The 13879-nt window shown below is 56.8% G+C and overlaps 1 protein-coding gene across 3 annotated transcripts in view; it reads right to left on the bottom strand.

Annotated features, from left to right (window-relative positions):
* Positions 1 to 13879, bottom strand: part of VIPR2 (vasoactive intestinal peptide receptor 2) — a 68589-nt gene that overhangs the window by 30142 nt on the left and 24568 nt on the right. For 2 of the 3 annotated variants that reach the window (XM_022576220.3, XM_022576200.3), the window contains exons 3-4: positions 13763 to 13870; positions 10153 to 10250 (exon numbers count right to left, since the gene is read on the bottom strand). In XM_022576220.3, coding sequence (XP_022431928.1) covers positions 10153 to 10250; positions 13763 to 13870 — 206 coding nt within the window. The remainder of the gene's footprint in view (positions 1 to 10152; positions 10251 to 13762; positions 13871 to 13879) is intronic. The other variant, XM_022576209.3, reaches the window with a different exon arrangement.

Genomic DNA, 13879 nt, shown 5'->3' with positions numbered 1-13879 from the left:
GGGACAGCCTCTGTCTCGGGTGCAAGGAGGTGCCTGTTCTCACCTGAAAAATGCAAGGCTGAGGCTTCTTTGTTTTAAAGCAGATGTTTTAGAGACCAGCAGAAATGACAGCCTGTTTTCATGGGAATGTGGTCCAAAGCGCACGCAGGTCATCAAAGCTACTCCCCAGACTCAGGCACCATCTCAGATTCAGGATGAGTGAGGCTCACTGTCACATTTGCAACAATGTTATGAGTTGAATTTTTCTGCCTGAAAGTCGTTGGCAAATATCTTTTAAGACCCACTTATTCTGCTTAGGAGGCTGTAATGATAACCTAATAGTGCTGGGTGCTTTGCAATTTACAAAATATAACACAAAAGTTAATTCATTCACTTCTCCCAACGGCCTGTGAAGCAGCAGATGGAGTATTTTTGCCACGTTCCCCTTATACAGATGGGGGACCTGAGTCTGGGGGTGACAGGTCAGTTTAAGAACACGAGGCCACCAAGGTGCAGGGCTGAGAGTCCACCCGTACCCCAGTGTCCCCTCCCTCAGAGGGCGCCCTCCCTGGGGAACGTTACTTGTCTGTTTCAGCTTTCTTCCTTTAAGAGGAATTGGTCGGTTCTGCATGTAAGGAGCGTGGACGTCACCACTGCATCCTAACAATGAGTAGAACTCTGAAAGGACTGGAGCATCAACCACCTCCTTGGGTCCACAGGACAAACAGCTGCCCCAGGACAGTGGGGGGACAGGCGGCAGCAGGAGCTGGGGGTTCCCAGAGCAGAGTCATGAGACTGACTGTTAAGCTGCAGGAATGAAGACACTGGTGTGGCTGAAAGGACAGACAAGCACGTCAACGAACAGAATAGAGCAAAGAAACAGACTCATGTAAATAGTCACTGGTCTCTGACAAAGAAGCAAAGGTAATACAATGGGGCAAAGACAGTCTTTTCAACACGTGTTGCTGGGACAACTGGATCCACACGCAAAAAATGAACCTAGACACAGACCTTACACGTTTACAAAAATTAACTCAAAATGGGTCATAGACCTAAATGTAAAGTGCAAAACTATGAAACTCCTAGAAGATAACATAGGAGAAAACCTAGATGACCTTGAGTTGACGATGCTTTTTAAAATACAGCACTGAAGGCACCACCATTCATGAAAGAAATCATTGATAAGGTGGACTTCAATAAAATTAAAAAATTCTGCCCTGTGAAAGGAATGCAGAGGATGAGAAGACAAGCCACAGACTGGGAGAAAATGTCTGCAGAAGTTACATCTGATAAGGATTGTTATTCAAAACATACGAAGAGGGCTTCCCTGGTGGCGCAGTGGTTGAGTCCGCCTGCCGATGCAGGGGACGCAGGTTCGTGCCCCGGTCCGGGAGGATCCCACATGCCGCGGAGCGGCTGGGCCCGTGAGCCATGGCCGCTGAGCCTGTGCGTCCGGAGCCTGTGCTCCGCAACGGGAGAGGCCACAACAGTGAGAGGCCCGTGTACCGCAAAAAACCCACAAAAAACCCAAAAACATACAAAGAACTCTTAATACTCAACAATAAGAAGACAAACAACCCAATTTAAAATGGGCCAAAAACCTTAACAGGCACCTCGCCACAGAACAGACCGGATGGCAAACAGGCAAATGAAAAGGTGCTCCACACCAAAGCACAGACCGTGGTATCATCAAGCTGGTCTAACGCAACCCAGAGTAAAATCCACAGCGAACAGGGGCGTGAGGACTCTGGGGCTTGTGGTTTAAATTCTATTCACTGATGAGACTGGGGATTAGTTTCCCTCAACCATAAAAGGATGATGAAAACCAGCCCATTACCTCATGGACTTGTCGGGGGATTAAACGAGATAATCCATGTAAAGAGCTTGTAAACACTCTTAGTAAATGCCCCTAAGTGACTCATGTGACTGGGTTTGATTTTACAATGAAAACCATTTTTATGACGAAAGAGGTCTTCAAGGTTATTAAGCCCAACGACCCGAGTCCTCCTGAGTCAAGCCTCCTTTGTACACAGTCTGCTTCGCAGAGGACCTGGGGTCCCCCACCCCTATGCTCAGCGTGGTTCCCGCCGCCCGCGCGGCCCTGACCAGCGCTGCGGTGGAGGGTGAGGGGACGGGTGGACGCAAGGACAGGCGGACGGGCAGGGCTCCTGCTGACGGCGGCGCCCCCTTCAGTCTGTGGGCGGTCAGAGGCACTGCAGGAACCCAAAGGGGAGACGCAAGCACGCTGGCTTCGCTCTGGGGCCTCCTCCAGTCCCGCTGCAGCCCTCAGGGCCGTCTGAGGAAGCGGACCGACCCCAGGGGGGCGCTGGGCTCTCAGGTCAGAGGGCGCTGGACAGCACTGCCCCGGGCGGAAGCGACCAGGCACCCGGCACAGCCAGTCTGGGTGACACACAGGTGACACTGCTCTCCTTGTTCCCGAGATCACCTCTCTCCTGAGGACGAGCGGAGATGTCGGGAAGGTGTCTGATGCTTCGTGGAGGGGCAGGAGAGGGGGGCGTCCGGATGCTCATCGTGACTGACGCCCACTCGCCACAGGGCTGATTTCCCATGGAAGCTGCACTGCTGTGTAGCTGGGAGCAGGGCACCTGGCAGCTCTGGCCGTGGGCCCGGCGGTGACATCTCAGAGGAGGTGGCGCTGGGGATGCAGGGCTGGAGCTGTTGGCACAGTCGCCAGGGCTGTGTGACCGGCTGGCAAAGAGCCCCTCTTTTCAGTCGCTACGGGGAGCACTCCTTTGCTGGTGTGAACGTGTTAAAGGAAAATGGATTTTCTTTTAAAAACCCAAATACGATGTTTCTGAGGCAAAGAAACATCCAGATATTCTGGAGCAGTTTCTCCCACTGAGACCTATTTACAGCAGAGTTTATGATAAAGAAAAGGCGACCGACAGAGGGATTGGGAGCCTTTGTTTTGCTACCAAGCGTCCTCACCTTTGGCAGATAACCCGCATCTGATTCTAGAAACATCAGACAAACCCCTCCGAGAGCCTGTGACGTCTGTGAGGTCGAGGCCGATGTTCTCCAAACACGACACATGAAAGACAGAGCAAGGCTGAGGGGTGGGAAGAGGCTGGGTCACGTGCGCCAGTGCCGCCTGTGCTGGCAGACATGCCCTGAGAGCCGTCCTGGGACCCAGACGGCGGGTTAGATGACAGCTGTGTAAAACTCGAAAGCTCCCAGGTCTGGTACCGGTGCTGAGGCTACGTCACAGCACACGCCCCTTTAGGAAGGACGGCCTCGCCGTTCACGAGCTGAGGAGGTGCATGTGTGCAGCTCGGGCGCCATGTCCGCGTTCACGCCCGCCGCGCACCCGCGCACTGATCGCGGAGGCTGCAGGGCGCCCCAGCCAGTCGGCTCCCCTGCACCAACCCGGCTACTACATCGCTTCAAAACAGGTTTCAGGAAACGCACGACAGAGGGAAATTTCCTCGCTGTCCTGTCAGGGTCCCTGGTGGGAAGCAAATGTCACTGAGAAATGATTTGTCAAACAGCATAAATTTAAGTGATTTGGGGGGGACCTAAAATTTGATTTTATTTGAACACAAGAGTTAAGTATTTGCTGATTTTTGAGAAAGTAGAAAATATAGGCAAACTGTTAAAGGGAACCTGCAGTAACGAGGCCACTGTTTGTCCTTCATCAGCACATTTCCTGGCTTGCGGCCTCTCCAGGCCCATGTCCAGCCGCTCGAATTCCCCAAATTACACCCATGTGACAGGTAGTGTCAACTTGACAATTGGTAGGTGAACCTTTCCAAAACTCTGTCTTCTTTTTTCTAGGTCTTTAACAGAGATTGCGAGTACCCAGTAAAGCAAATATTGCTAATTGCCATATTTTCTTCAATTATCTCTTCGGACCACAAACTTTTAGTCCTGAACTTGTACGTCACATGGAGAAACTGACCGGATCGCCCAGTGAATGTCCTGGTTGCCCCCAACCTGCCCCAGAAATGGTGCCTTCCCTCCCGTCCCCACCTCAAGCGCCTGGCTGGGACGGCCGGTGCGCCCAGCTTCGCCGACTGCCAGCTGCCTGGGCCCCAAATGTCTGTTTCCCCCAGGCAAGGCTGTCATGTACAAGCCCAATGAAGAGGGGGTCATCAGGGAGATCGGACCCTTCCTCAGAGACCTGTTCCTGGCTGAGACCGGCCTGGTGCCCCCAGCGCTGTGCCGGGGCCCCAGCCCCGAGTCCTGCCTGATGCCCCGGCGCTGTGGACACGGCTGGCCTCCTTGGTTGTCTTACAGAAACGGCCTGGTGTCTGCAGTGGGGTGGGCTCCCGGCTCGGCCCCTCACCCCTGCAAGGCTGGGGCTGCCTGCCTCGCAGGCACCCTGCATCTCCTCCCCGAAGGCGGGTTGTTTCTCTGTACTTCCCTGGACACCTGCATTGCTTCCTACGCGCTCCTGAGCTTCTTCTCCATTATTCGACCCTAATTTCTGTGCCCTCCTCTCCTTTCTTGTAGGAGAACCTCCCGGAGCCAGGCACCTACCCCGCTTCTGCAGATGTCCTGGCTAACCTCCTCTCCCTCGCCCTGGTTCTCCTTTGGCCTTGGAAAGACTCACTTCTCTATCGGGCAAGTGTTAAGCATCACGCTTACAGGTTCAGGTGAAACTGGCTAGTAATCGCGTCTGTCTCGCGAATGTTCTGATCACGCTTCTGCTGGCGGTCAGATCTCTGCCTGGACCGTCAGCGGGCGGCATGGTATGTAGTGCTGGTTACAGCTGCCGCCCAGTCCCGCTGGCACCGCTTCCCCCGTCCTGAACCCCCAGGTCCTGCCCTGCCTGCCTTGCTGCCGCTGACCCAACCCGCCCCTGTCTTCAGTCACTGTGGAAAGCGCTCCTTTGTTGGTGCGGACGGGTCAGAGGAAAATGGATTTTCGCCATCGTTCGACGAGTTGTCCACGCGGGAGTGTGGCCCTCACGTGCCCCTGAAAGCCACGGCGAAGCTCCTTCCCGCCCTTTGATGTAGAATGAAGCGAAGCTACCACCCTTGGTGCTTGTTCGGAAGCGGGACGCAATCGGCCACCGTAACGGAAGCGAGTGTGAGGCCCTCCTGCACCTCCAGGTGCTCCAGTCCTGGCCTCCACCTCCCACAGGCTGCTCAGCATGTCCCCGCCCGACCGTCCTCTGACATGGGTACATCAGGGGTCCTGCAGGGCCTGGGAGTGAGAGCTCGAGGGTGCCTGACATGGAAGGACTGAGCACGCCAGGGATGGGGACCCTTGGGGAGGTGACGTTAGCGGTCAGTGGCAAAGAGTTACTGCAATGGTCTGAAAGCGGAGAAGAGACTGCAAGACTATTTTTAGGAAAGTATGGCAGAACGTGGAAGAGATGTGTCCACTCGGAGCACGGGAATATGGCAGAACGTGGAGGAGATGTGTCCACTCGGCACGGGAATATGGCAGAACGTGGAGGAGATGTGTCCACTCGGCACGGGAATATGGCAGAACGTGGAGAAGATGTGTTCACTCGGAGCACGGGAATATGGCAGAATGTGGAGGAAATGTGTGCACTCGGAGCACGGGAATATGGCAGAACGTGGAGGAGATGTGTTCACTCGGAGCACGGAAATATGGCAGAACGTGGAGGAGATGTGTGCACTCGGAGCATGGGAAGGCTGAAATGCCAAACAGTTCTCTTGGCTAAATTTAGCAGAAGTGCTCTTTATTTAAGAACTATAGTAGCAAATATATAATGCAGGAGACGTATGGACCACTTTGCTTGGTGTGTCCACCCAGCACAGGGTGCCTGCGTGTCACTGACGCTGCTGTTCTTCGGCAGGGCGGCGCAGCAGCAGGCCGGGTGCAGAATCTTATGTGGTGACTGAGTCGCGGGTGGTGGCCATGGAGTGGGGACAGCCCTGGGGTCCTTCTAGATTCATCTGGGAGACTCCCAATAACAGGGAAAAGGAGACCACCCTGGGCCCACGAGACTTGTCATGGGTGCTCATTTCTAGCGCTTTTCATGTTTTGCCAACTCTCAGCATCCCTGGGAGATCAGAGAGACGGGAACACTGGGCAGCGGGTGGCACACTGAGGCAGGGAGGCTGGCCAGGGAGTGCTCTGACCAGAAGCCTCCAGACAGCCGTCGGTGGAGGAAGGAGGTCAGGATACCAGGGTCCACCCGATGGGCCCCAGTAGGAGCCACTGGGTCAGGAGAGTCCCCGGGTCTGGGGCATGATGGGTCGGGGGCCTGGGGGGGGCAGGTGACCAGGCAGACGGCACCAGGTGGAACGACCGCCCGCCTGAGGCTGAGACCTTGATGCCAGGAAAGCCTCTTCGGCTCGGGAGACCCGTAGGCTCCCATGATAAGGGTGGGGGCAGCAAGAGGGGCTCGTGGTCTCCGGCTGCCCTGCTCTCCCCGCAGGCTTCAGCAGGCTGGGACAAGGCAAAAGGGGGAGAGGAGCTGCCGGTGTGGCCCCCGTGGGTCTGGGGTTGGCAGGGGGTCCTGAAAGCCTCTTAATGGGATTAAACCCTTTATCCAAGGATTGAAAGAAAAAAGGCCTAAGACGAAGATGTGCACACCTGAGGCAGGTTTTGCTGGGAGAGCGACACAGACTGGGGAGACATTGCTTTATGGAAAGCGGGATGTGGTGACGGGGCGCCCCGAGCCGAGCCTGGCTGGCGTCAGGGTTTCACTGCACCAGGACACGCAGGCCTGTGCCACCGCCACCCCCCCTCCATGACTCTGCGGGCTCCCATGGTCCAAACGAGGAGCAGCTTCGCAATCACGGCTCCCGCGTCGTCCAAGGGGTCCTCTGGGGTCTTCAAACTCTTTTTTCCTTCACGGGACTCCCATTCCCAACTGCTTTGTCTCTCAGTTCCCTCACTGTATGTGGCTTTTGTGGAAGCTAATTTTTTCCCTTGAATTTAATTAATTTTGAAACCAACAAAGGTTGCACACACAGCGCCCAGGGCAGAGTTTGGCTGCACGAGCACAGGAAATCCAATTAAAATCGTAAAACTGGGAAGAAAGAGAGTGGCTGATGAGATGAAGAATGACGTGGAAGCAGGAGGCCCCGTGGATCGAGGGGCCGCTCCCTCCCTCCCCCCGGGGAAGACCGTCCCGGCCTCACTCCGGGCTGCGGTTTTCATCTTCCAAGCGACTCCTTAAACAACCGAGAATTCAAAGTGTGAGAGCAGTGGAAGCTGCAATCGGGGAGAACATTTTTCATTTTGGTCTTGTGCCATTATTCTCTTCACCTTCGCATGTTAAAATATTTTGAGTTTCTAATCCATTGGCAGAGAATATGCATTCATGATAACTGCAGAATCTCTGAAATGTTTAATTGAGAAGAAAAATAGCTCTTGGCACTGGACAGAAAAGCATTAGGAGATCACAGGTGCTCTGTCCTCGTGGGCTCTGAGCTGACATGGTTCCCACGATGATGTCCTTTACAACCACCTTGGGCTCTCTGTAACCCAAGGCCAGAGTCGGAACGTTGCGGTTCCGGGAAATGTTTACTTGTGGAACAAGTACAGGCTCTGAATAAATGCTGCTGGCGAGGCCTCAGGACGCTGTGTTCCTCGCCCTGACGTGTGTCCTGAGGCCTCGGAGTTGCGAACGCTGGGCTGGCTGCCGAGGTAGAAGGAGACGTGGGTGATGGAAGGTGGCTGCTGAGGCCCCACCCCGTCCACCCCTACAGAAGTCTGGACACTCTCCAGCTGCTGCCCCCGTCCTGCAGGGCCACCTGGGAGGCAGGTGGGACGTGACAGGGTCCCGGCCACCGTGGGGCTGTCATCACCCCTGGTCAGAGTTCAGGGTCTTCAGAACAGGGCCTGGGACGCTTTTCTCTACGGAAACAGCCCTGAAACTAGGGTTAAATTCTACACGAGTTAAGGTCTTATTCTTAGACACCAATAGGACGGCTTCCTGGTTTGGACACATTTAAGTAGCTGAACAGCAGTTTGCTACGAGTCTGGAACCTGAGATCCCCTCACTGTCCAATGAAAACGTGCTCGGACCCTGATTCCACGAGTGGCCTCTGACCTGGCTGTGCACCCGGCCACCGGCAAGCACGTGGGCAGTGGCATTTACCCCCATCCTCCAGGGAGTGGGGTGGGGGTGGGGAACGGCTGACGGCGGGAGAGGCTAAATGCTGCCCAAGCCTCGGGCCCAGCGTTGGGGGGGGCTTCACCATTTGTGCTGCTGTCATGGGGGCCCCGCGAGACCTGCCTCTTGGCCACGCCCATGGGGAAAGGCTGGGCCTTCTCTGTGGGATCCTGTAGAACAAAAGGGGTTCGTGCAGAATGCCCCAGGGGCACAAGTCCACTGGTGGGGGGGGGACAATGGCTGGGAAGGGTCAGCACAGCCCTGGCCTGGCTGCCCGCCCAGGTGTGTCCCAGGACCATTGCTGTTGCTTCCACCTGTGTAGGGAGAGCAGGGGGCCCAGAAGCGGTCCCTGAGGAGGGGGTCAAAGAGGCTGGCTCTCATCAGAATGGCGGGGCCCTTGGCCACATCACATCATTTCTCTAAACCTCAGTTTCTCCATCTGTAAAGTGGGTTGTCACCCAGACTAAATGAGATGAGGGGTGGGCAAATGCGGGGGCATCGGTCAACAAGCACAAACCTGCAGTGATAAGATGAATAGGTTCTGTGTCTCACCAAAAGCAAACTGAGGGGCTTCCCTGGTAGCATAGTGGTTAAGGATCCGCCTGTCAATGCAGGGGACACGGGTTCAAGCCCTGGTCCTGGAAGATCCCACATGCTGCGGAGCAACTAAGCCTGTGCGCCACAACTACTGAAGACCTCGCACATAGAGCCCATGCTCCACAACAAGAGAAGCCACCGCCATGAGGAGCCCGTGCGCCGCAGTGAAGAGTAGCCCCCGTTTGCCGCAACTAGCAAAAGCCCGTGCCCAGCAACAAAGACCCAACGCAGCCAAAAATAAATAAATAAAATTTATATATATATATATATATATATATATATATATAAAAGCAAAGGGAATCTGTGAGGCGATGGACTGGGGGATCATCTCATATTGTATACATGTGAGAACATCACATCGTGTACGTTAAATATATACCACGTCCATCAGTAAGAAGCACATGACGCAGGGCTCAGAGCTGCACCACCATGATTACCCTCACTGACCACTGGTGACAGGTCACTTGTCATCCAGTTAGAGGGATACCAGCTAAAATACAATGAACTTCCTTTCCTAGGTTTACTAATTTAGTAGGAAAAGAACAGGCTTTAAATTGTAACTCTTAGTAAGGAGAGCAAAGAAAGCCCCTCCGTTACCCAAGAAAAGTGATGGGACAGCCACATCCCTAAGGGCCTCACTTGGGGGCAGGACCCAGGGACAGCGGAGGTGAGGTGGCATGGGCGGGGGGCAGGAGATGGGCCTCGGCGGCACAGACACGGTCTGCCCGCACCGTGTGGGCTCAGGCGTCGGGGGCAGGCACTCCCCAGGGCCTCACACCCGTCGTCAGGGAGCACGTCTGAAACAGCCCGGCTCCCGGCTCCCAAGGCCCTTACCCGTCCACACGGGGTCACAGGGCGAGCGATGGGCTTCAAGGGGAGACACTGACCTGAATTCCCGGTGGCAAACAAAACAGACCCCACCACGGGGCACGGCCGGGTGCGGGTGCCGGGCTGAGGGTGCCCACCGCTTAAAGGACCGCATTCCCGGAGAAAGGTTCTCCTCACAGTATGCCTGCCCCACACCGAGTCTCCACCACGGCCTGAGAGAGGCACCAGCGGCCAGCTGAGCCTGGGCAGCCCACACCAGCAACGCGGGCTCTAAGTCTGCAGACATGCTCCAAGTTTGGTTCCATCCCCGCTGCCGGGTCAGGGCTAAGAGAACAACCACGTGGCTTCTCGACAGCCCACGGGTGGCAACACCCTAAAGGGAACAAAGAAACCCTCATGGCAGAAGGGACACTGGCTAAGCTCAGTTCGGCAGGTAGAGCCACTCTCGGTGTCACCTTCCAGATACACCACAGCAGGTGGAGAAAACCAGCCTTTCCCAGCTCCAAGACTACGGAACCAGCACATAATTCCAAAGGCTGGGTGGCTGAACTGAAACCAGGGACCTCACTGGCGGGATTTGGCCAGAAGTGAAAGAACACCTGAGTTAGGCTTGGAGCAGCAAATGGTCGCGGTTTACCAGGCACCTCGGAAAAACGACCAGAAAGGGAGGCCCGCGCAGCCCTTACCTTGCTCTCAGCCTCGGGGTCATTGTAGCCGCACGCGTCCATGAAATCCGGGAACGTCTCTGACCACCCGTCCCTGGTGCAGTTCTTGCTTATGTTTCCTGGAAGGTAAAGGCTAGGTGTCTGATCTGCACGTCAGGACTGGCCTGGTGGCCAGGGCCCCCGCCTGCACCTACGCTGGCTTGAGAGGCTCCCTCTCCCTCGGGGCTGGCTAGGGGCCCGGGCCTGAACCCGGGGCACCTGCTCAGGGTGCGTCCCCCTCTTTGGCATCCTCGCCCACGAAGCCTGGGCAGCGGCCCCTGCATCCCCGGGGCCTCGGCGGCTGGAGGGAGCGGATTCGGCGCCAAAGCACGGGCGCAATGTCCGGGGCAATTATGATGGGACAGAGGTGCCGGTGTGTTCTACTCACTACGGAGCGGGGTGGAAGCGAACAGGCTGTTCCGTCCACTGAGAGGCGTCGTGGGCAGACCCTGGCCGTTCTGCCCTGCTCTGCCCTGCGCTTTCCTGCTCCCCTGGGCCAGTCCTCACCTCGCGGCCCCGAGGCACAGTGACCAGAGCAGCCAGGGCAGGCACCACTGGCCGCTGTGGTTGCAGGAAAGGCCGTGGACGTCAGGTTCGCGTGGCATGAAATAGACAGCTTTGATTTTACAGCCCCACTGTTTGCTCCTAGGAACCTAACGTGCACGTCAGACTCAGCAATGCAGGGTCCCGTGCACAGGAAGAGGCGTCTTTAGCAGATGACACACAGGGTGGTGAGGGGAAGGGGATGGACCTGCTGGGTGGGCTTCGGGAGCTCGGACCCAGGCTGGCGCGGCGACTTTGGCCCTGCTGTCTCTGCTTCCTGCTGGGACCACAGGCCCAGGGCTTTCAGAATAGCAAACGTTTCCTCACACCATCTCTTTTTATTTGCACACTTGGTGGCATCACTGTTCCCATTTTATAGATGGAAAAGTGAGGCTCTGAGGGTCAGTAACAACTGAGTTTTGTGCTTAAAAATCCCTCATTTCTTCTACCCCAGGGCAGCGCAGCGGTTCACCTGCTCTGGCTGATGAATCAGGTGGGACCAAGAGTGCGGTGAGTCCGCCCTGGGGAGGAGATAAGCATAAGCCACTCTGCTCCCCGTGGGGAGAGAGGCCGGGGGAGTCCAGACCCCAACCCGCTGGAGAGGAAGTGGGTTGGGTCGGCTTCAGCAAAGCCCCTGGAAAAGAGCACCTGGGCTCTCCCGGCCCAGCCTCACTCCAACACCGCCGTCCCCTGGGTCCTCCGATTCCAGACCCGAAACCTCCTGCTCCAGCTCCCGGGGGGCCTGAGGGCAGCTCGGGCACAGGGACTGCAGTGCTGTGGGCCAGACAGAGACCTGAAAGGGGCAAGGTTGCTGAGGTCTGGCTCCCCTGCCCCACGTTACAGAAGGGAGACCGAGGCCCACAGAAGGGAATGACCTGCCCGTCAGAGTCGGGAACAAGAAAGGACAAGAACAACAGTGGTGTCGGCAGCGTAGGGCTCACCGGCTCCTCCCGGCTCTTCCGTATTTAATTCATGCAATCCTGACAGCTACATGAGGAGGCCCTTTGATGATCCCATTTTACAGGTGAGAAACCTGAGGCTTAAAGAAGCTGGGTCACCTGCCCAAAGCTACCAGATTACAAGCTAGGTGCCCATTTCAGACCTGGGCAGTCAGCTCCTCACCTGCACAGCACACCTGCTACCTACCTGCTCCTGGGACCTGTACCCTAAGCTCTGTGGAAGGGCAAGGAGTGCTGAGCTAGCCATTCCTCACTTATAATACGGCAAACACTAAAGACGACATTTCAATAAACCTCATCCTACGAAGTCGAGATTCGCCCACAGGGCTGTCATCTTGCCTCTGGCTTCACACTCCTCAGTGGAACCTTGGGCAAAAGTGGACGGTGGGCTTCCAGGAAATGCCTGAGATGGTCAAGTAAAGAGAGGGGCTGGGGAGGTGATGGAGGGGTCAGGGAGGTGAGATGAGAGAGGGGCAGGGAGGTGAGGGATGGGTCACGGATGTGAGAGAGGCATCGGGGGAGAGAGATGGACAAAGGGGTGAGAGCGGGGCCAAGGAGCTCAGGGAGAAGGGTGTGGGAGGTGAGGGAGAGAGGGCGGGGGGTGAGGGCAGGGAAGTGAGGGGAAGCTCAGGGAGAGGGTGAGGGGAGGTGAGAGAGGGACCTGAGAACGAAAGTGGGGCACAGCTTAGGACTCAGAAGTCTGGTCACCTGTTGTGAGGACCCCCGCAATCTCCATGCCTCTCCCCACTGTGTCCCCAATTTAGCTGCAGTGTTGGGGCCTCAGCACAGTGGTGTAGGTAGCCCCAGCCCAGCTCCCTAAAGCTGATTGCACACTCCTGTCCTCAGTCCTTAAGTGCGTGTTTGAGTGTGACTGTCCTGAAAAGGCCACAGTCACACGTCTGGCCCTGAGCACGGCCACCTGGGCTCAGACCCTGTCAGGAGGGTCCTGGCTTGGGCCGAGACAGGAGTGATGGGCAGGCTCCAGGTTGTGGCCGGTCCACCAGATGTGCTCCCATGGCGGGCCAGGGCCCTCGCAGCCCTCTGGGGACTGGCCACGTGGCTTCTGGAGAAGACGGGGAGCAGAACTCAGAACTGGGCTGCCTGGCCGAGGGCACGGGCTCCTGGCTGTGTCGTTGCTGGACGCAGAGCATAGGCGCCTTCTCCCCAGCTGAGAGAACACTAATACTTGACGGCATCCATGATGCCCTAAGGTTCCAATTCCTCAGAATAAACCTCCGAGTCCTGGAACCTGGCCCTCCTCCACCTGATGGTTTGCTACTGTCCCTTGCAAAGACCTGCTCTCGGAACTGTGCCCAGTCCCCCAGCTCTCCCCTCCCACAGAAGTAGAGTCTCCCACCCGCCTGTTCACACCCCCTTTCCTAGCCCGGCTCAGGGGCCTCGCGTGGGCCCCAGGGCTCACCCGCACAGGGACAGCAGAGCAACGTGCTGGTTGCCATGACAACACGCACTGATGTGTAGAGACACCCCCCAATTTCCCACTTACAACTTTTTATAAAAAACGGGTCTATTTCTCGAACATCTGGGTTTCCTGGGCCTGTGTGCAGAGCAAGCCCTGGAAGGAGGGGTCGGCGCATCTCGGTCAGCACCTTCTGAGGCTGGAAGCTATGCGACTGCAGGTGTTCAGGTGACAGGGGGCCGGGTCAAGGGTGGGGCTGAGAACCCAGAGAGTCGGTCCAGGAAAGGAGAGGATTCCCGTGAAGCAGAACGTGCGTTCCCGGCCGAGAAGGGACACCCTGGAGGACGCTCTCTGGGGGTTACGGGTGCCCAAGTGCGGCAGGTGTTTCTATTCTCTCCCTGCCTGGTGCTGCGGCCCCTCGCCTGCGCTGGGCGCCTGTGTCTGGCTCCTGCCCAGGGTCTCCTGTCCGCCCCACCGTGTGTGCTGTAGGGTGGACGACCTGGCAGGAAGCCTTCTGTGCTCCCAGTCTCTAAGGCCAGCTCAGCACAGCTGCTCCCTGACTCACTGGGCCAAGGAAACTGACGCCCTGCTTCTTGTGCCTCCATGGAGAAGCCGGCCCCTCGTATGCACCCCTCCCCCCGGCACGGCTCAGAAACAACACAGACGACAGTACCTGGTTTGCTATAAAAGTTGCTGAACAGTTTTGGACAGGGCACCGTGACAGTCTCGCCGACATCCGCGGGGAGCCAGCACGTGATGTTGTCCCAGACGCCGCTGCAGGCTGGAGGGG

Source organism: Delphinapterus leucas, chromosome 9 (assembly GCF_059928025.1).
Source record: "Delphinapterus leucas isolate spDelLeu-1000000601 "Yukka" chromosome 9, BTC_Dleu_Yukka2, whole genome shotgun sequence".
Lineage (NCBI taxonomy): Eukaryota > Metazoa > Chordata > Mammalia > Artiodactyla > Monodontidae > Delphinapterus > Delphinapterus leucas.
This window is presented reverse-complemented; position numbering and strand designations above follow the sequence as displayed.